Here is a 23,050-nt window from a genome sequence, read left to right as displayed (position 1 = left end):
ACATTTGGTGAAAATATTTCGAAAAGTCACAAACGTGTAACGCAACTAACCGCCGACTTCTTCGATCACATGTCACACTTCGCAGGCTAAAAATTCCAATTCTTGTTGGCATGAAAGCACTGGGTCTCCTGAGTATTAGAAAATTTATAGAATGATTTGTTACCGCAAAACATAGCCAACACAGCTCACTTTATGCTTGGACTAACCCTGGAGTTACCCATATACTGAAATAAACTGTATGCTGTAGCTGTACCTAGTTCAAAAAAATCAAAGTCATGTCTGATCCTTAAAAGCATTATTCTATCACACCCCAGAGAATTCAATTATCGAATTTTCTTTCCAGCGCCGGGCTATTTTTAGAAAGTTCAAACCACATAATTGAAATATGATGCTGATTCGAATGTCCAATTATATTTTATCGTTGATCAGAATTTATAACGCGATTACATTTTTAGAATTTTTAGATCCAATTTTACCGAGTATCGGTAATGATGTGTGCTGACACTCATACATTGGTGTTACATTTGGAACTTGAATTTTAGAGTTTGTGGCTTGAATTTATTGAGTGAAATTTACTTGGAGAAGTTTGTGTGTAACATACTATACATCTACAAAGTGTTCTAATCTTTGAAGTTCTGTGACATTACATTCAGTGAAACTTGAAATTGCAAAAGAATAATAATTTGCTCCTCGTCAATGCATAATTTAGTTCTCCACAAAGGCTACTGTGATCTGAAATCGATTTGTTACACTGTACAAACTATGTAAACAAACCTATAATATTCCTCCTTATTTACGCATATCGTGCTTCTTCAAATTCATCTTTGTATGCTTGCTAAGATGACCAAAAGTAAAGCTGTCAATTCGCGGGGCGAAAGCTTTCGCTTTCGCCCCTTGAATTGACATTTCTTTACTTTCGGTCCTCTTAGCAAGCATACAATAGTATTTTGCATAACAAGGGGCGAAAGTAAAAAAATTCAAACGTGTGAAGTTTGCAGCCCGCGCCGCAGGCAAGGGCGGCAATCACACGATTTGAATTTTTTTACTTTTGCCCCGAGTGATGCATACTATTTTTTATGCCAAATACTGCGGAAGATTTGTATTTTCGGTCCGAAACAAAACATAATTTTAATTAAACTGTTGAGTTATCAACAAAATTTACTGTAGAAACACCAAAATACCGAAAAGCGCGGGGGTCCAGGGGGCGGCAGCCCCCTGGTATAAAAATAAAAACAATTTAACAAATGAAATTACTGTAAACATACATTCACTTGCTCACAAAACATTTGGCTATCGTCAACACAACACTCAATGCGTACTTTCAATCAAGTGAACATGTGTTTTCGAGGCATATGAGGACCGAAAGTAAAATGATGACAGTGACATTTACTTTCGGCCCGCAAATACGCAAGCCCACGGGGCGAAAGTAAAATGATGACAGTGACATTTACTTTCGGCCCAAGGCCTGAATTTTTTTACTTTCGGTCACCATTTGAGGACCGAAAATACAAACTTTCGCAGTATTTGGCATAAAAATAGTCATTTGTGTACCTGTTTTGGACGATTGATTTTAGGCAATTTCACTTAATACGTAACTCTTTCGGCCTACTCAATCGATACGTAAATAACTAATTTCATCACACGAACTACGAAAATTGTAATTTTCATGCTTCGGGGCCGAAAATGAGGGCAATTTTTCGAATTTTCTCGGGTTTCCGGCCCTCTGCATGAAAACTCACATGTGCACCTGTTTGGGACGGTTGATTTAAGGCACTTTCGCTTGTAGACCTCACTTCGTTCGGCCTACAATCCGCGAAATTGCCTAAAATCAATCGTCCAAAACAGGTACACAAATGACTATTTCGGTTCCCAAACGGGAAGCGAAAGTAAAAAAATGCAAGTTATGTATCGAAATCGGTTAATACATAATGCGAAAGTCTACGTATATAATGCGAAAGTCGATGTACATAATGCGAAAGTCAAATCTTGTCAAGATGTTTACTTTGATCAATATTAAACAAACCGTGCGCCAGTGCTCTGATTAATAATAGCATACAAAGTTGATGACGAATAATTCAATAGTCATTTTCATGCTTCGGGGCCGAAAATGAGGGCAATTTTTCGAATTTTCTCGGGTTTCCGGCCCTCTGCATGAAAACTCACATGTGCACCTGTTTGGGACGGTTGATTTAAGGCACTTTCGCTTGTAAGCCTCACTTCGTTCGGCCTACAATCCGCGGAATTGCCTAAAATCAATCGTCCAAAACAGGTACACAAATGACTATTGTGTACCTGTTTTGGACGATTGATTTTAGGCAATTTCGCGGATTGTAGGCCGAACGAAGTGAGGTCTACAAGCGAAAGTGCCTTAAATCAACCGTCCCAAACAGGTGCACATGTGAGTTTTCATGCAGAGGGCCGGAAACCCGAGAAAATTCGAAAAATTGCCCTCATTTTCGGCCCCGAAGCATGAAAAGGATATTGTTGTTGTTTTTACGTCTGATTGTTGTGATGGTTGATAATATTAATATTTTCTTATACCAGGAGGCTGCCGCCCCCTGGACCCCCGCAAAAGTAACCATATTTTGGTTTAATTCATCATTAGATAACGCATTTCTTCGAGTTTATGTGCCTCAATCACAATTTTCGTAGTTCTCGTGATAAAAAGTTATGTGGATCACACGGGACGACATAAAGAAATTCAACCTGTGCGATTGCGGCCCTTGCCTTCGGCGCGGGCAGCAACTCTCGCACACGGTTGAATTTCTTTACTTTCGTCCCTTGTGATCCAAATAACTATTCCTTTGTCGTAATCTACTCATCGCACAAATTTTGATGGCTTATAGATTTAGGTGTTCTTCTGTCCATCATCGCCTTCTTCTACTCATCGTCATCTTTCTTCACTGTTCTGCTTTTTTTTATTCTACCTCTCTTGATTTCTTTTCGTTTCCTCACTTTTCTTTTTCTTTTTCTCCTCTTTTATCTTCTCTTCCTTGTATACATTAAACTTTGCCGATGTCATTACCGTAAATCTATTTTGTTTGTTTCTTCTTCAATTTGTGCTATAGCTGTAGTAAATCTTTGTTCCTGTTTCATTCCTGTCGTCAACATGTTCTTCTTTCTGGTCACCAAATTAAAATCTGTTTTCCGTAACCGTAATTTTAATTTCACGAAAGCAATATCTCCAGACGATCCTGGGCCCATAACCTGTTGAAATCTCCGAAGTTCTGTGACATTAAATTCAGTGAAACTCGGAATTAAAAGAGAATAATAAACTGCTTCTTATCAGTTCTGCTTCTCATATGTAAACTCATTAGTTTCTCCAGAAAAGCTGCTTGATCAACCGAAATCGATTTAATTGCTTTGATGATGTGAATGCAAACTTCAATACAAAGTGGATACAAGGATGGCTTTTCGGCCTTTGTGAAAGGAAAGTGCTCAGAATGCTGATTGTAGAAATATGTGCGATACCAGCAAGTCAACGGATAATGTATCACTCTCGTGGCGGAGTGGTATGGTTAAAATCTGCTACTTCCATTTGTTTGAAGAACAAATTGTGGAACAATCAAGGAAATATTAAAAGGAAAACGCTTTAAACCATAACCGTTCCACTACCAAGGAGTCACTTGTCACATTCCTATTTTGTGTTCTCTACAACCTTAGACTAATCGTAGTATAAGTATAATCATCATTCGTTACGAATTGTTTATAAAGCATTTTCATTGCAATTTTTCTTTTGTGTGTATGTTAAAGATACAAACGGTACAAGTCATTGATAAGTCATTAGTAAAAACCATTCTTTCTTATTTGCAGATGGAAAACAGAGCACTTAGACTAAGAGAAACATTTACTGCAGCGCAACTAATTGAAGACTTATCACCATCAACTTCACCTTCACACCAACTCGCACCGATACCTAATGTTCCCGATTCATCACCACGAATGACCTTTGATTATTTCGATGAAATTGGCTATGTTCAACGCGGCAGCTTAAGAGCCGGCGAAGATCCATACGTTAGAAATAGATTTAATCAGCAAGCCAGCGATGCATTGCCGAGTAATCGAAATATTCCGGATACTAGGAATGCAATGTAAGTGTAGGTTAGAATGTTTGGAGTGAGTTTTTATAGTCTTGGCAAATCGGTCGATAAGTTTCTTTCGAATTTTCTAAATTTTATGCGAAGTTTCATCTCAAATACAACATGTTTTCATCCAGGACCCGCACGTCCACTCATCAACCATAAGACTTGCTGATGATAATTTCAAATAAATTGTCGTCTTTCAGGTGCCGAAAAAAGAAGTGGCGGAAAGATCTGCCACCGTCGAGTGTTATAATTACATTCCACAATGAAGCAAGGTCAACGTTGCTAAGGACTATAGTCAGGTATGCAAATTTGATTGAATTCTAAGCGATACTTCGTATCTACGAAGAGACATGAGCCTAACAATTTCTCTCTTTATTATCAGCGTCTTGAATCGAAGTCCTGATCATCTTATAAAAGAAATAATTCTTGTAGATGACTTCAGCGATCATCGTAAGTTATCTTCTACTAACATTGCAACCTCTAAACAAACTTTAATTACGAAATACTCTCGCAACTCCTGAAGATTGTATTTTCCTAGTCGCTCGTCACCACATTACAGAAGTTTCTGTTTTAATTCCCTTTTAGCCGAGGATGGACTGGAGCTGGCGAAAATAAACAAAGTCAAAGTTATTCGTAACGACAAAAGAGAAGGATTGGTACGGTCACGTGTGAAAGGTGCAAACATTGCAACGGCTGAAGTCCTAACATTCCTAGACAGCCATTGCGAATGCAATGAAAACTGGCTGGAGCCTTTATTAGAGCGTGTTGATGAGGATCCAACGAGGGTTGTGTGTCCGGTGATAGATGTAATCAGCATGGATTCATTTCAGTATATTGGTGCGTCAGCCGATCTTAGAGGAGGTTTCGATTGGAATTTAGTAAGTTGAAAGTGGTGGCAAAGCTTTTTTGTGTTTCTTAATTTGAACAGAAATTTTTGTGCTGAAACTCGCTTAGAGTACTGTTCGACGTTCTTAATATTTACCTAAACGTCTATGCAGGTCTTTAAGTGGGAATATCTAAGTCCACAAGAACGCGCTGCCCGACAAAAGGACCCAACAACGGCCATTAGTACCCCCATGATAGCCGGTGGATTGTTTGTAATAAACAAAAAATATTTCGAAAAACTGGGAAAGTACGACATGAAGATGGATGTCTGGGGTAGTTTTCATGCTCATCTACTGAGTTTTTTGCATTCAAATTTTCCCTCTTTCATAGGCGGCGAAAACTTGGAAATTTCGTTCCGTGTATGGCAGTGCGGTGGCAGTCTGGAAATATTGCCGTGCAGTCGAGTTGGTCACGTTTTCCGTAAACGTCATCCGTACACATTCCCCGGGGGAAGTGGAAATGTTTTTGCTAAAAATACAAGACGAGCAGCCGAAGTATGGATGGATGAGTACAAACAGTATTACTATGCGTCTGTACCGTTAGCGAAGAACATTCCATTCGGAAAGTAAGATCAAAAATCGAGACGAAATTGTAATTGGCCATTCATTCCATATGTTTGTTTCAGTGTTGACGATCGTCTGAAATTGCGGGAGGATCTACAGTGTAAACCATTCAAATGGTACTTGGAAAATGTGTACCCTGAACTAGTGGTTCCTGAAAGTGCTCAGACTGGTACCATACGACAAGGTGCATACTGTATGGACACCTTAGGCCATTTAATTGATGGGACAGTTGGTAATATTAGAAATGTTTTCTCGAGTGACCGCATCTAATCGATCCAATTTTTTGTGTGTGAAAAAGGACTCTACCAATGCCACGAGTCTGGTGGCAACCAGGAATGGACTTATACCAAAAAGGGCCAGGTCAAACATTACGATCTGTGCTTAACCGTCGTTAAATTTGCGAAAGGCTCAACTGTTATCATTCGGCCGTGCGACGATACCGAAAACCAAATGTGGAAGCTACGTGACAGCGGTCTCATACAGCATGCCAAAATGAACGTGTGCTTGGATACTCGATACGTCCAGCAGCGTGGCGTCACGGCCGAACGATGTAATTCTGGAATTGATTCGCAGAGATGGCGATTTGTACAAAAATACTCGTGAAAGACTACTTCAGTTTAAGCGTTCTGTGATCATCGTTTTATTTTGTTATTATTATTGACTAGGCGAGCGAAATTGCGGTTTCGATCTAATTCTTGGAGGTTTTTGAAATTTAAATAGAAAGGAGAACTTGTGTCAGGCGGTCAGAAGCTTTGAACTCCACTGAGGGGTACAATGAATTCCAAAGTATATTGGCAACGAAAAGACTAAAACGACATCTAATAACTAATGTTTCGAATGACGGTACACTTTCTTGGCGGTATTAATCAATTGCTAACCTTCTGCAGACACCGATGACAAAATTCTGTTTATTGCAGTCTTATACGCGTGTGCAAATGATGTGAAGCCTTGGTATCCAGTATACCTGGAATTTGTTTGCTGCAAAACCGGATACCGAGAAATATTTCGGGTTCAGCTGGAATAAATAATGAAAAGGGGAAAAGGAAAATGACTTGAAATCGGGAAATGACCGGAAATTGGTAAATAACAAGAAATCGGAAATGACCGGAAGTGGGAAATTTCACTAAAAATCGGGAAATGATAGGAAATTGGGAAATGACCAGAATTTGGGAAATGACACGAAATATGGAATGAGCGGAAATTGTTTTCCAGCGTTATCGATTATGATGAAATGATGCCATATATGTGTTTGGGAACCTTAAAGAGGATCTACGTAGGCATATGTTGGTTCATTGGAAGTCGCAAAAGTTTTACCGGGAAATTTGTTCGAATTTTAGTGGATACCGGGAGAAAACGGATTTGGATACCAGGAAGAAAACGTTGTTTGCACACGCGGTCTTATATAACACCTACAGGTTAAAAGTTGAAGTCAGTCAGTCAAGTAAAGCATTGTATCAGTCCGTTATAAGTTCGTAGATCAAAAGATTCGATAGAATATTAATTGGTGAATTGTTTGACGTCTGCTGCAGTGATACTGTGTAAAATAGGTTGTGCGATTAGATATCTTTGTCCAAAGTTTCGATACAGCTTGTCCCGATAGATATCTACGAAAAGCAAAACGTATTTCACTTCTGAACCACTTCTAAGGCGTAAACTTTATAAGGATAACTTATATAGATTAAATAAAGCCAGAATCAGGCTTGTTCTGCTGGTCAGTGGATCGATTCGGACGGAATTATTTAGAGAAAAATTCTGCAGTTTGGTCCCAAAAAATTCAAAAAGATTCTATATAAATTGGAACAGAGCCAGAACTAAACAGAAGTCAGTCGAATCAAGCTCTGACTTCTATTGACTGACTACACCGTATTCCACGATTCCATATAACACATCTGTACATCTGGTACATTCCATTTTAGCATTTTTTTTTTTGTTCGTACAGTTTGAGGCAGTGAAATTTCGGCATAAATTTCCTTCAGCTGTTTTTCAGCAAGCAATCAAACCAATTTTCATGATTTTTCCACTAAAGACTTATAAACAGTTTTACTTGTTTGTGTGGATCAGCTGAAAAACAGCTGAAGCAAATTCATGGTGAAATTTCACTGTCTCTGACTGTACTTTTGACGTGACAATTTACTGGCAGACCAATTTTTGAAGAATACTTGCTCACACTTTATATATATAGTTGGGACAATGAAACAATTATACCGAACACAATTAACCGCATAGCTGTACCAAAATGTTTATAAATTTTGTATTATTAACCTTTTTGAAACTGCATGACATATTTGTAGTCGACGCAAGGCTTTATGGTAAAAAAAGGACTGTGACGGTCGTTTCTGATAGGGTTAATATTAATAGTTTGGCGATGATATATGTTCGCCGCGTCACAGAACATAATTTGTATTTTGAGATGATTTTGTGGTACTGCGAGTTGTGTTTGGATGTCAGACAGGAATTGTTTAAGATTTTATCAGTTGCACTCACAAATGGACAGAGGAATATATTTTCGGTATTTTCATGTTCTGAATTTCCGAGAAAGTATTGAGCACTGCCTCATAGTCAGAGGCATTGAAATTTCAGCATAAATTTGCTTTAGTCAGTTGATCCACACATACAATCAAAAATGTACGATTGAAGATGTTGTCTTCATGCGTGTGGTAGTAGTAAACCTGTATATAGACGTAACTGTTTTGATTGTTTGTGTGGATCAGATGAAAAACAGATGAAAGAAATTAATGCACAGATTTCATTGCCTCTAACTGTAATTTGCTTCTAAAGAGCAAGTAGATGGCTGCTATGAAATTCTTCCTAGATTAGACGAGAACATGCGTCATGCTTCCTTTTGTTTAAATAAATGTGCTGCTGTGCTGTAAATACGAAAAAATGTAAATAAATAAGAGTCGATCGATGACTTAATCTTTTATGTTCGGGTTTGTTTTGAAAAAGTCTTACTTGTACGAACCCTGTCACTTTGCTGTGAGTTTTTTTTATACAGTTGGTAGTGTCCTATAAATAATTAGCACTAAATCATGATTGCCAACGTTATAAAACTTGATTTATATACGTGAAAAAACTAATGATCCGAAAAAGATCTCGCCTAATTGATCACCGTCGAACCTTAGCTGATATTACTGTACTGACATTCCGAATATCTCGTGATACTCAACAATATTGTGTCAGGAAGTAACTACCAAAATCAACTTTTAACATCCTCCAACCAGGGAAATCGACAAGGACTTTCTTTTGTGTATTTCGTATTTTGTATATTTCGGAGAAACTTTTAAGTGGATGAAGTTTGGTCCAAAAAAAGTTATTTATTTGTAAGATTCTGTAAAATTTATATTTAATTGACACTATTGACTTGTTCACAATAAAGAATTTAAAAATTATTTAATAAAAAATTAGATAAATCACATCGTGTTCTATTTACCTGGCAGAGAAACGGAAAAGAGAATTCAACGAAGAGTTGTCAAGCTACGAAATTCATAGGAAGTTGATGCATAAGAAAAAGCTAGCGTCGGAATCGTATCTCGAATTCTACTACGATATGCGGAAAATCGGACCGGATTTGGACGAACCTTCATTGTTCAGATATCAACCAAGTAAATCGATTCTCTACGATGCGAAAACGTTGAACGAACTGAAAACGAAATTGAAAGTTTACGATGCGACTCATAAAACCAAAACAACGATTTCTGAAAATTGGAAAATTGTGGGTCGAAAGAACATAAATGTAGCATGCTAGATTGGATGTGTATATGTGAAGGGTCTGTACATAGCAAAGCACCTAGCAGGGTAATAGACGTTTTTACACGTCAAATAGAGTAGTTTTTTGATACCAATAATACCATTAGCAGCCTTAATGGTAATTTTGCAATGACATTATGAAAAAAAGGTATGGAAATATTCGCATACTTCGATTAAAGTACTACTTTATTTTTTCTATTACCCTGCTAGGTGCTTTGTACATAGATATTATATTAGTCGTTGTGTATGGAAATTAAACAGAAGATTCGATATTTTTAACGGGTTGTGATGGAAGTTACAGATTTAGCCGCAAAAATTGACTCCAGCGCCAACTTTGTAATTTTCTTTCTCGAATTTCACACGTAATTTCTACTCAAACGGGAATAATTTTGTAATTTTACTTAAAAAATACAAACTCTACTACCGAGTCAAAACATAAACAACCAGAATACATGTCTTATTTACGAGAAATCCGTTCAGTGGCACTCGGATCTGGTAAAAAGTTTAAAGTCTTTTAATTTGGAAAATTGTATGTCAGGTAAGACCGAATCGGAAATATCGACTGAAACATGCAATTTCTCTAGCTCAGTACGAGGTGAAATTAAATGATTGCATACACATACAGTAATTGTAGTTGGACCGTAAGACAATCCGTGTATTCCATTTTTCTCCACTTGGCGTCCACATTTGCATTGATGAGGAATACATATGTCTAAGCCCAAACGTAATGCAACCGAGATTCGGAAAGTGTTATCATCAAGTAAAGTTCCGATATGTCGTGATGGTAAGACAGTGAGCCATCCATTAGATTCTTTTGCAAGAGATGCATTGTAGCGTACCTTTTGTTTTTCGGTTGAAAGTTGCAGAGAATTGACTATTTTGTTGATGATAATGAGATCCCAAGCTTTCTGATTTTCTTTGTTTTCTGGGAGATTACTCTCATTCATACATGACCACTTAGATAAGCTTTCCATATAATTTGCAACGATTGACTCATCTGAAATTTGTGGTAACATCATGTTGACGAGTTCAATCACTGAATTTATGGAAGCTAAAAAAGCTGGTAGTGCGACATCCGTAACTTTCCTGATTCTTAGACCACCAAAATGCACTGGTAAAGATGATATTGTCCATTGTTCATCGCTTAAACGTGAATTAACATTTTCTTAAAGTGACCGCTTGATAGTGAAATCAATTACTTGTAGATCTTGTTCAACGTCAAAGCTGCAACTTGTTCTCAGTATATATGTTAATTTCGGAATCGATAGGCAGTGCCTCAAGATGTAAAAGGCGATATGATGTTTCAAATTGGACAGCCGTTCCATCATTGTTGACAATTCAATCTTCTTCTTGTTCAAAAGTCTTTTTGTTGCGATATTCGTTAGTGGTGCTCCAAGTAATACTAAGTCTTCAGTTATTACTTTGATTCCAGGAGAAACTTCGTTAAAACTTGATATAACTGAGTCATCTGTATTTGAGCAGAAAAATATTTCACATTTAGATGGGTTAATTTTCAATCCGATATGTTCACATTCAATGATTAATTTTTCAAAATTGGATAATACTTCCTTTGGATCTCCACATAGCGTGCCATCATCCAGATACCATATGTTTAGTTCTGTTGCCATTCTTTCAAGAATTGGTTGCAGTCAAAGGCTGAATGCAAGCGGACCGCAAGGATCGCCCTGTTGAGCACCTACTTCTGACATAATGGTATCATTTCCATAGAATAACAACGAAGGTGTTGCATTACACTGCCACATGAATGAGTAGATACTGGGTGTTTTATTTCTTATTTCTTTCAACATCATGTCTCTCTCTATGGAATTGAATGCGTTAACGAAATCGATTTTCAACATAATCTTACTTGAATTCTTATTTAATTGTAAATATATCCTTGCTGTGTGTACTACTGCTTCACATCCACCTTTAGTGTTTACTCCTACTTGTATTGGTCGAAGGTAATCACCAGTTTCTTCACGAACAAATTTGCAAGCTATTTTTGCTGCTAGCCTCCGGATAATTGAACCAACCGCGATTGGCCGTAAGCTACCACATTTTTTTTGAAAGAGCACATAAAGTAACTCTGTAAATTATGGGGCAGACCGACGACACAACTTTTCCAGATAGCATTAGATTTTCCAGGTTCATTACCGATTGCAGTAATCTTGGAGCTGCTTCACCATTCGATTCTGCAACTAGATCTTTAAGATGTTGAGGACGAATTCCATCTATTCCAGATGCTGAACCATTCTGGAAAATGGTTCTGGCTCTGGAAAATGTAACTTTCGTCCTGGCGAAGGATGTTTAAGTTGTAACTGCTGCAATGTGTTTATATTTTGTTCAGCCAATCCTTCTGTTGATACCAAAAGTTTTACGGCTTACGGTTTATAAGTACATACGTCTCCTTCTGATATTTTTGATTCAATTCTTTTATATAAATCAGCTTGTTTCGTTGCATTCGTAGGTTTTACATTCGGTAATTGAAGATCGTTGATATTTTTCTTTACTAATCGAGTTAGAGAACTTGATTTTACCTTTTCATCCGGTATTTGAAACGCTGCATAGGAGAAAAACAACAAATCGCACCAACTCTTAAGGTCGTTGTTCTTCACACGTATCGATAACTTCTGATAAGTTGTGTGCTGCTAAGAGTCTTGCTCCTTTAGGTATTCGTTTCAGGATCTTCAAGTTCTTTTTCATAAATGTTAGTTTCTTCGTTATCGAATCTATCGTAATTGTGAATGCGTCATTGTCGAAGACATTTGATAAAGTTTTTTTTAATTTTATTTTATATTCTAAACCAACGGCAATATATGCTAACTGGCTGGCGACAATAAATACATACAATAACGTGGCGTCATATCCAAGGCTGTATACTTTGGGGAGGTCACGCAGATCGCCATTTTATTAGATACGCGGGAACACACCTTTTCCATACAAACAAATTCACCAAAATTGAATTTGTATGGCGTGGTGAATTTTTTGTATGAAACGTGGTGTGTAACCCGCGTATCTGCATCTGCGTGACCTATCAACTCAAAATACATAAGGCGGCAAAACGTTAAACTAAACTCAATGTTGCCGCTGAAGCAGAAACCGGAGGCAATATGTTGGCCCAGTCGACCCGTCGGAGCTTCCATACGCCTTCTGCTATGTTACGATGTCGTACATATGGATGGAACGGTGAAACACGTGGAGTCCACAGCGCAGATGGCGAAACATATGAATTTAAAAAAGAATTCACATATCAATGACGCAAAATCAAATTGTAATAATGTACGTTGTTGGGTTGATTAAACAGACAAGATGTAGAACGTCAAGTCACACGCAACAAGAACCCGTTTCTCTTCAAAACCTCGTCAGTCAAACCAAAAGCTCTCACTAATGTCTTGAAGGACAAACGACTCAACAACGGTGCCAGGCTCTAAGATTGGGGAATCCATTTGGGAATTTTTGGGAATTTTGGGAATTTTTGGAAATTTTTGGGATTTTTAGGAATTTTTGTGAATTTTTAAGAATTTTGGGAATTAATTCCCCAATCTTAATGAGATATTTACTTTTTTCTTACTACAATCGCTAAACCGAACTGGTGTGCACACGTTATTTTGCACCAGCTGGTCACATACAATTCCAAATGGGACCAGCTGGTGCAAAATAACACATGCACACCAGTTCGGTTTAGCGATTGTAGTTCAAACAAAATCACTTCTGTTGGTCATTATTATTATTTGCTGAAATAACCATAAACGACACGAAAATAAAGGGATCAATTTTGTGATACGAGCCGAACTCACAAGTGTGGTTATAAGCAACAAGCTTTGGAAACGGTTATTTTGACAAGTGTCGAGTTTGCATATCCGAGCCGAAGGCGAGGTATGCAACTACACAAGTCAAAATAACCGTTTCCAAAGCGAGTTGCTTAAAACCACACGAGTGAGTTCGCGAGTAATGAACTACCAAGCAGCATCCAATGTATGCTGTTTTATTGCCTATCCACTCGGAATATTGTTGTTACGAGTACATTTTCCCACCCAAGGACCTGAGAGTTCAAAACCAAAAGTGTTCCTAGAACACTGTTCCAGGATACAACTGGCAGACTCTTGAATATCAAAAGATTATTCTAAATTAATGCACAATTTCACAACATTTATGTCGCGCTATTTCATTCACTGCCAGACTAATACTAAACATAAAAACTACCGATACAACAAAACCAACAAAAATATCTGTTGTTGCATTGAAACGTTTCACACTTCTTCATTATATTAATCCCGAAAGCATCACTGGCAACACTACTGTTTTGGTGACATGTTGACAAACTACTTCGACTGTTTTGTTTTTGTGAAGTGCTAGATTCATATTTTGCGTAATATTTGTCGATTTTGGTGGTGTTTCAATAAATTTTGCTGTGAAGTGAAGTGAATACATGATAATAAAAGTAAAAGTGTTGATTGTTTTTGAAAATAAGTGAAAAATGCAAAAATTAAAATTATTTGGCCATTGGTGTTCGTCGAAGTTGAAAAAATTGAAATTATGGCTAAAGACAAAATGGCCGTCACTTTTATTTTTGTGTTTTTTATTTCATTTTTAGCCCCGTACGAAGTACTGGGGGCTTATCAAGTCCGGAGCGATAGCGGAGGACTTGACGCAGTCTAACTTCCAAAAAAAGAACGAAGAAATTTTTTTGAGACGCGGCAACTATATATAGGCGAGAATTTAAGATTCTTTCCTTTGGCCTGTATCACCACAAATCCTTATCTATCTTATTCGCGCTTCAAATACGAGCAAAACGAGCTATCACTCGACTATGTAACTTTAAAATTGCCGGAGATACATCGTTTTGAAGTTGGTCATTTTGATAGAAAATGCACCAAATTAACGTTTTCCAAACAATCAAAATCTTTCAACTTACTCTGTATGTTTCTATCTATCTGTCTATCTGTCTATCGACGGTCGATCTCGGAAACTAGTCAGCCAATCTCCATGAAATTTTGGAGGAACCTCAGGGTGGGCATAAAAATGAAAATGTGATACGCCATTACCCCAGGAAAAACCAGAATTTGGTTTTATTGGCCTCGAAGTGGTTTCTGAGTGTGGTTTTCGAGGGTCGGGAACGCGTTTTCGGCTGTAGCTTAGCTGTATTGAAACCTACAGAGGCGTGTGACCCATCAAATGAAAGGTACATTAGGAACGAATAGAATTGATGATTTTTATTTATTGTAAACTTGTTTTTTGAAAAGATCGTTTTTTTGCTGGTTGCGCCTAGCAGCCTTTTTTTCGCTATATTGAATAAATCTTCAAAGGTATTCGTAACACGATTCAAACAAAAAAATTATTAAAAAAATCGGGTCAGATTCGTTTGAGCTAGAGTGATTAGAGTGACCAAATTTTGAGCTACTCGAGCGTAGGATGAAAGGACTAATATTTTTGCGATTATGAGAGATAGAGAGTTACTTTCTTCGGCAAAGTCTCAGAGTTTTACGAGTAGAACAGAGGGGCATATGTGAAAAATGTCGAAAGTTGGAAATGGGTGGGTCAATTGGGGTTTTGGAGATATTTCTTGAATGGTGGCAGATAGAGAATTACTTTCGTCAAATTTTCAAATTTCGTCAAATTTTCAAATTTCGTCAAATTTTTTAATTTCGTCAAAATTTCGAATTTCGTCAAAATTTCGAATTTCGTCAAATTTTCGAATTTCGTCAAATTTCGTCAAATTTTCGAATTTCGTCAAATTTCGTCAAATTTTCGAATTTCGTCAAATTTTCGATTTTCGTCAAGTTTTCGATTTTCGTCAAGTTTCGTCAAATTTTCAAATTTCGTCAAATTTTCGAATTTCGTCAAATTTTCGAATTTTGTCAAATTTTCGAATTTTGTCAAATTTTCGAATTTTGTCAAATTTCGTCAAATTTTCGAATTTCGTCAAATTTTCGAATTTCGTCAAATTTTCGAATTTCGTCAAATTTTCGAATTTCGTCAAATTTTCGAATTTCGTCAAATTTTCGAATTTCGTCAAATTTTCGAATTTCGTCAAATTTTCGAATTTCGTCAAATTTCGTTAAATTTTCGAATTTTGTCAAATTTTCGATTTTCGTAAAATTTTTGAATTAAAACTGTAAACTGTTATAAAAAGCAGTGTTGACTACACTTCTAAAACGACTGATATCCCAACAAAAATCTCTTCGAGAAAAGTGTGACGCAGTCTTTGAAATACAATTTCTAAAATGAATGATATCGCTAGAGTTGACGCTTCCAGCTTCGTTACGCAAAAATTAAATTTTACACACAATTTTAGTTCAAACAAGCTGGCTTAGTTTTTCTCATCATCATTTACCAAAAAAAAATTTGACTGGAAACAACCAAAATTTTACCAAAAAAATCTGCGTCGCATGCGGCAGATAAATTTTCTTGCTGATCTGTTCCTGAACATTTGCCACTTTGCGACGCAGATTTTTTTGGTAAAATTTTGGTTGTTTCCAGTTGGTATCGACAAAAGTAAGGTCAAGTTCGAAAATGGGCATGGTAGGGTCGGCCCTTCCAGAGCTAGGGCCCTATAGGTGTTTTTCAGTCTTTCGACGATATCTACCGAAATACGCACGCAATAGCTGCTTCTGATATAAAGGTATTGACGAGTAGAACAAAGTTGCTGAACATTGTTTTTGGGTAAGATGCAACGCGGGCTTGTTGGGAGGGCTCAAAGGTCGTTACTCGGCCCTAAGTGTTTTTTGCACATAAATCGAGTAAATCTCATCCGATTTTGCTAGTTTTAGTTTTTTATGGAAGGTAATTGAATAACGAAAAGAACGTGACGAAAAAAGTTTCAAATTAGGGCCCTTGGACTAAGGCCGCTACTCGGCCCTAAGTGTTTTTTGCACATAAATCGAGTAAATCTCATCCGATTTTGCTAGATTTTGTTTCATTTGAGAGATAATTGAATGCCGAATAGAATGATGGCGAAAAAAGTTGGGTTTCTAAAATAATATCGTAAATTGTTGGTTTTATTTGAGAGGTACTTCGTACGGGCTTTTTGGACTTGCATTTTGGTAACAGACGCATTAGAGGGTCGTATTAGGGTTCCGGGCGTATTACGGCTACGGACGTATTATGGTTACGGACGAAATAGGATTACGGGTCGTACGGGGCTAAGTCGCAGCAAACGCTCCGACTGTTCTGATGCCTTGTTTTTTGAAAGTTTTTAATGAATTTGCTTAGATTGGTGTGCACTTAATTCAAGTGACAAAGTTTGTGATATCAAAACTAAAATAACATCGCGAGTATTGTTTCGATTTCAGTGCTAAAGAATATTTCATGTGATACATTTTTACTGATAAGTAATGAAAATCTGCTGGTATGTAATGAAAATCTCCTGATATGTAATGAATTTTCATATGAATATTCCTTCACTTGTGATGTAATGAAAAAGTTCCCATATGTAACGACCGCTTTCCGCGGGTGGGAAATGTACGTGTAACAACAATATTCCGGGTGGATAGGCAATAAAGATACTTTACTTTATTAGTGAGGTAATGTGGCCTTTCCCTTACTAGTGAAGACCCTTTCCCTCGCTCGTAAAGTAAAACGCCATACTTTACACGTGAAATAATTTCACTGGTACAGTAATGTACTATTGATCGATTGAAGTAATAGACTCAGTAATAATACTCGTCATATGCTTGCCGTCTGTGACAGGTTAATAGCATGAAAGGAGTTATCAACCCATTTTATGAACTGTCACATATAATAAACATTGGATCCCTTTTACAAAAAGAAAAGAAGAACAAATAGTTATATGTTTACCGAGTGGAGAAAATAGGAAATTCCAACAAGAGCGAAGTTTATATCGAGTTGGAATTTCTTATTTCTCTTAGAGGTGAACACAACGTTTTTCATCACGGCAGAGTAAAATAAATCAGGCAGGAGTGTTTGGTTTGAGTAGGAATCTGAATTATCTAGTAGCCTTACATTTTGTGAATAAAATTTATTCCATTTATGTCAGTGTTTATCTGAGTTCATTTTCATTTCATATATAAAACCCTACCTTTCATCCTACGCTCGAGTAGCTCAAAATTTGATCACTCTGACCACTCTAGCTCAACCGGATCTGCACCAATTTTTAGACGTTGAATTGGACTCCCTGAGTAAGGGGAAACCTATTGTGGTTGTATAGAGATGCAAAATCCGCGAAAAAAAATGTCCGTCCGTCTGTCTCTCCGTTCTCTAACTTGAGTAAAACTAGGGTTGCCATTTTTGAAAATTCGAAAAGAGGACATTTTGTACGAAAAAAGAGGACAAAAAGAGGACGCCTTTTAATTCGAAAAAGAGGACGAAAAGAGGACAAATATAGAGTCTTAGCTCTTTTATTATTCTATGTGGACCAATAGATATTCAAATAATTAGTGAGAAAAGTTAAAATTAAAATTTCATTTGGTTTGAGGCGAATCCGAGGTTTCAGTACCATTCGTAAACATGACCTTTTTTCCTTTTTTTATAAAAACCTTTATATTCTTCCTTATTTTCCAGAAAAGTGATTCTTTTACTTTTTTTGCTAACTTTACTTGGAGTTCTTGAACTGTAAGCTACAAACATGCACTTATCTCAGAAGAAATTCATAAGTTTTTTTCGATACTCCATTTTTGTTAAGAAGTAAAAATCTAAAAAATAAGAAACGTGTTTCTTAATAATTTAGAAATCTAGGCCTGTTCTAGGCACATTTTCTGAAATCTGACTGTTTCTGACCAATGTAGGAAAATTTTCTAAAACCTTTCCGTTTCTCACGAATTTCCTACATTCTGCCTATTTCACACCAATTTAGTTGCATTTTTAAATTGCTGCTAGAATATGTTTCGATTTCAACTTAATTTCGTTTTTTTAATACTCCTGGTTTACTCCTTATTTTATGCATATAAAAACATAAAAATTCCCAATCATAATGCTAAAGCTTCCTTAATTCCTAAATATGGAGTCGAATTTTTGACTGCGAGGACTAGTCAACTATATCATTCGAATGCTGTAGAAACTATGTAGTTTTAGAAATAGCTGCGCAGCGAAATTTTTTCCGTAAAATTTGACCACCAAACTTAACAGAGTTTTGCTAAAATTTAACAATATTTTAGAAAAAAGAGGACAAAAGAGGACGTTGTGTGAAAAAAGTGATGTTCTTAGAATTTTTACAAAAAAGAAGAATTAGACGAAAAAAGAGGACATGTCCTCTAAAAAGAGGACGAATGGCAACCCTATAAAACGCATCCGATTTTGAAAATTCTTTTTTTCCCCGTTTGGTAATGTCAAAAGACAGGCTACGTTCGAAGATGGGCGTATCACAATTTCATTTTTATGCCCACCCTGAGGTTCCTGCAAAATTTCATGGAGATTGGCTGACTAGTTTCCGAGATCGACCGTCGATACGCCATTACGCCATGAAAAACCAGAATTTTGTTTTATTGGCCTCGAAGTGGTTTCTGAGTGTGGTTTTCGAGGGTCGGTAACGCGTTTTCGGCTGTAGCTTAGCTGTATTGAAACCTACAGAGGCGTGCGACCCATCAAATGAAAGGTATTCGTAACACGATTCGAACAAAAAAATAATTAAAAAAATCGGGTCAGATTCGTTTGAGTAGAGTGATTAGAGTGACCAAATTTTGATCTACTCGAGCGTAGGATGAAAGGACTAATATTTTTTTGGGCTATGAAAGATAGAGAGTTACTTTCTTCGGCAAAGTCTCAGAGTTTTACGAGTAGAAAAGAAGGGCATATGTGAAAAATGTCGAAAGTTGGAAATGGGTGGGTCAATTATGTTTTCAGAGGTATTTCTTGAATGGTGGCAGATAGAGAATTACTTTCTTCGTCAAATTTTCAAATTTCGTCAAATTTTCAAATTTCGTCAAATTTTCGAATTTCGTCAAATTTTCGAATTTCGTCAAATTTTCTTCTTCTTCTTCTTCTTCTTCTTCTTTTTCAGCCTGTTTCTATCCACTGCTGGATGTAGGCGTCTCCAACTTCTTTCCATTTTGTACGATCCATTGCCATTTGCTGCCAGTTTGTACCTGTAATATTCTTAATTCCGTTTGTCCATCTCTCTGGTGGTCTACCTATAGCTCGTCTTTTATATGGTCGCCGGTTCATGATCTTTTTGGTCCAACGTTCGTCTGTCCTTCTTGCAATAATCGTCAGTTGAAAATTATGTTAAGAAACCTCCAATTCCCAAATTCAAATAATCAGAATGCACTTTGGGATATTTTAGGATCTTTATGCAAATGTTGTTGTGTGGGTGCCTATGAGTGAACGAGACAAGTCGTGTGTGTGTGGATCTGTCAAAATGTCAAAGATTCTACTAAACAACGCTTTCTAGTGCGGACAACATGTATTTCACTTAAATGTCGGACATCTTTTCACAATTTCATTATAAATCAAAACATTTAAGTGATGCGGGCAGTTTCTTGATCCGTGTGCTTGTACGTCTGGCTTCGACGATCTGACCGCCCATCTCGGATTCATTTACACGTACGGCTGATTGAATTTTATTTTGTTGACCTAGGAAAATTTGTAAAAATTTTGGAAGTGAAATGTTTTGGTTTTTGTGTTTATACCTTTCAGGTTTCTGGTTTTGTGTGGCGTCGCATGTTGATAACAGATGCTTTTCTGTCGAAGCTTCAATGAGTCTAGTCCAACCGGTGTGTTGGAAATCCGTTGCGGTTCGAATGCATCGTCAAAGTTTGCAAAGCTGTCCAGTTCGTGGGATTGATTTACAATGAGTGATGTTCGGCCGTCTGATTTCTTCGTCGTGTCACGAAACGCTGGCTTTATTGGCCGGGTTTTTTGCACAACAGCACCTGTTTCATTTTCGTTGTTCTCGTGTTCGAAGTTTTTGTTGCTTACACTCAAGAATACATTTTCGTAAAAGAAACGATCGGCTTCTGGCATTATTCCAAACATGTTTCGAATATCCGCAATCTTTTGCGTAGACAATTTCGAAGTCAACTCTAAGTTCAAGGGGCCTTGAATTCCCGATATTTTGCTTGGCTTTATGTTGATGGGTTTTTCTTCAAAATCAGCAGGAAAATCGTATTTTATCCAAATCTTCGATTCATTTTTCTTGTACGTTAACTGTTTGACTTTAGTGTATGGTACAACAGTGTAATTATATCCTTGAGCAAGAAGCTGATAGTCCAAATAATCAGCTGCTACCATTTCCACCACAACAAATTTTAGTTTATCTTCAGGAATGTTACGAATTTCGTCGATTAAAACTGTTGGACTGTAAATAAACTTGTGTCGAAGAGTCTTTTCAATCACACTGTGCGCTGTATCGACTTCTTGAATTTTGCTGTGTCCAGGTTCAGAAAACTTCTGATCGATTTGTTGAATACAGGAGATCGACGAGTCAATAAATCGTTGAATTGCAGCTGACATAATAGAATTGCGATTCTGAGGTACACAGCTATCAGACCATATTGTGATGTGTTCGAGATCCGGATCGTCTTCAGTTATTTTTGTCAACAGTTTTACCATTGCGTTAGCAATATGCGTTCCTTCTCGTCCACAGAGAGCTTCATTCCAAGTTGCATTGTACACAGTTTTGTTTACTACGGCCGTGAAACTGAGAACTGCAAATTTTCGCATGTAGTAAGCAATCGATGCATTGGTAATAGGCAGTTGGAAAACATTTTCCATGTCTGCAGCCACAATGGCACTTCGTCGTTGTTTATGCACAGCTGGAAGGATGTCTCGGTCTTTTTTTCGTTCAACAGCAGCATTGTTTTTTCGTACAACATGCAGATGATGGCCATCCTCCTCTTCCTGACTTGGACTGGTAAGAATCTCGAATGCCATGCACTTATCGCATCGATCCTTTTTTGGACGGAAAAAGGCTAAGTTGAATTCATAGTTAAAAATATTGCGATAAGCACTCAATTTAGCTGGATTTGCAGTATCCTCTGTGTATAACCGGTACATTATAGATAAATTCAGGCCTTGATTCAAATAGTTTTTGTTGGTATTCTGACGACAATAATGTGACTCTACGACTGGAAATCTATTGATATGATCTCTAATTCCTTGCTTTTGCTCGATGGACAAAACTTTTTTCGGATGCTTTCCATGACGTGAAACACCTGGCGTTATGGTCACCTTATTCTTATTTTGACCAAAATAATAATACACACGGCCCGGGCTTATATTGAGTGTGTTGTTAAAAAATTGTTGGCAAACCTGTACATCTTCGTCCATGTAATTAAAATGATAGTTGAAATTGTACGATTTTTGACTGGACACAGCTTCAGTACGTTGACGAATGCATCGGCTTCTCTTTACGTTGGCCACGTAAAAGTGTCTTTTATTATCGTCAGATAAAGCCCAAAAAGAATCGAAAATACTCTGCCGGCCAGCCGAGCTTATTTTTGTCACGCATTTATAAGGACACAGTGATGGATTTGAACAGCCTTTACTCTTGACACGTCTTCCTGGTTGTATTGCTCCTCTGCAATTCTTATATAACTGTCCAGACTGTCGATTCATCTTTGCTACATTCCGCTTCCACTTATCACAATTTCTTTTTCGCTTCCTCGTCAATTTCTTCGGCTCAGGTTCAGTTGTATCACAGATTTCCAAAAAGGATCCATCCTCTTGAACAATATACGTTTCAACTATTTCTTCATCAGAAGCAATATTTCCAATCGAAATAATTTCGATTTGAGACTCGGTATCAAGATTATCCATAATTCCTTTCCAGAATATTACGATATTAGCAAAATATGGATACCAATCAAAACATTCAATAAAAACTGAATGACGGTTACACATCTTGTGCTTAGCCTACTTAGAAAAAAAAATCCTTTTTCAAAAATTCGAGAGGATATTTTTCTGCCGAAAAGTAGCGCGAAAAACTGATTTGCAAAGATAATTTTCACATGACGATGTCCCGCCCAGCTCCATTTCAGAGATGCTATTCTTTCCATGGCATCAACGACCCTGGTCTGTTGTCGAATCCATTGATTCGTCATTCTGTCACTCTCAATTTATCTTCGGATGCTTTCGTTAAAGTTAACGTTTCCGCTCCATAAGTGAGCACTGGAAGGACACAAGTGTCGAAAACTTTGCGTTTCAGACTATTATTCATTTTGCTTTTGAAAATTAGTCTGAGTTTTCCGAACGCTGCCCATGCAAGACCAATTCTACGTCTTATTTCTGCAGTTTGGTTGTCCAGACCTAACTTCAGTTTATGTCCTAGATATACATAGCTGTCGACTCGTTCAATGACAGTGTCACCAATTTTGATCTCTCTATCGTCCCCGATGTTGGTCATGACTTTTGTTTTCGATAAGTTCATCTTGAGGCCAACTTTGCTTGCCTCTTCACTTAACTGTTGTAGCATAAGCTGAGCCTGACCTAGATTCGCTGCTATCGGTACAATGTCATCAGCGAAGCGGAGATTGCTCAGGTACTCTCCATTTATCTTTATTCCCATTTTACTCCAGTTTAACTTCCTAAAAACACTCTGCAGAATCGCCGTGAATAATTTCGGTGAAATGGTGTCACCCTGCCTTACACCTCGGCCAATTCTGAATTTCTCCGTGCTCTTATAAAGTTTTATACATGAAGTAGCATTTTTGTACACACATCGATTTGTGTTGGAGTACCTTGAGTCTACTCTACATTCGTCTAATGCGTCCAATATCGACCATGTTTCCACTGAATCGAAAGCTTTTTCGAAGTCTATGAATAGCAAGACTATGTCGATGTTGTATTCACGACACTTCTCAATAAGCGTTATCATCA

The 23,050-nt window shown here is 37.3% G+C and overlaps 1 protein-coding gene across 9 annotated transcripts in view; it reads left to right on the top strand.

Moving 5' to 3' along the window:
- LOC119081957 (polypeptide N-acetylgalactosaminyltransferase 2) overlaps positions 1-8,615 on the top strand; it is a 34,975-nt gene extending 26,360 nt beyond the window's left edge. For all 9 annotated transcript variants that reach the window (XM_037191257.1, XM_037191256.1, XM_037191253.1 and 6 more), the window contains exons 3-10: positions 3,814-4,091; positions 4,286-4,384; positions 4,468-4,535; positions 4,671-4,963; positions 5,084-5,243; positions 5,301-5,535; positions 5,596-5,765; positions 5,832-8,615. In XM_037191257.1, the coding sequence (XP_037047152.1) occupies positions 3,814-4,091; positions 4,286-4,384; positions 4,468-4,535; positions 4,671-4,963; positions 5,084-5,243; positions 5,301-5,535; positions 5,596-5,765; positions 5,832-6,136 (1,608 nt within the window). In that variant the 3' untranslated portion in view covers positions 6,137-8,615. The remainder of the gene's footprint in view (positions 1-3,813; positions 4,092-4,285; positions 4,385-4,467; positions 4,536-4,670; positions 4,964-5,083; positions 5,244-5,300; positions 5,536-5,595; positions 5,766-5,831) is intronic.
- The last annotated feature ends 14,435 nt before the right edge of the window (positions 8,616-23,050 follow it).

This window comes from Bradysia coprophila, unplaced genomic scaffold (assembly GCF_014529535.1).
Source record: "Bradysia coprophila strain Holo2 unplaced genomic scaffold, BU_Bcop_v1 contig_373, whole genome shotgun sequence".
Lineage (NCBI taxonomy): Eukaryota > Metazoa > Arthropoda > Insecta > Diptera > Sciaridae > Bradysia > Bradysia coprophila.
The sequence above is the reverse complement of the archived record's forward strand: the minus strand, read 5'-3'. Positions and strand labels throughout refer to the sequence as shown.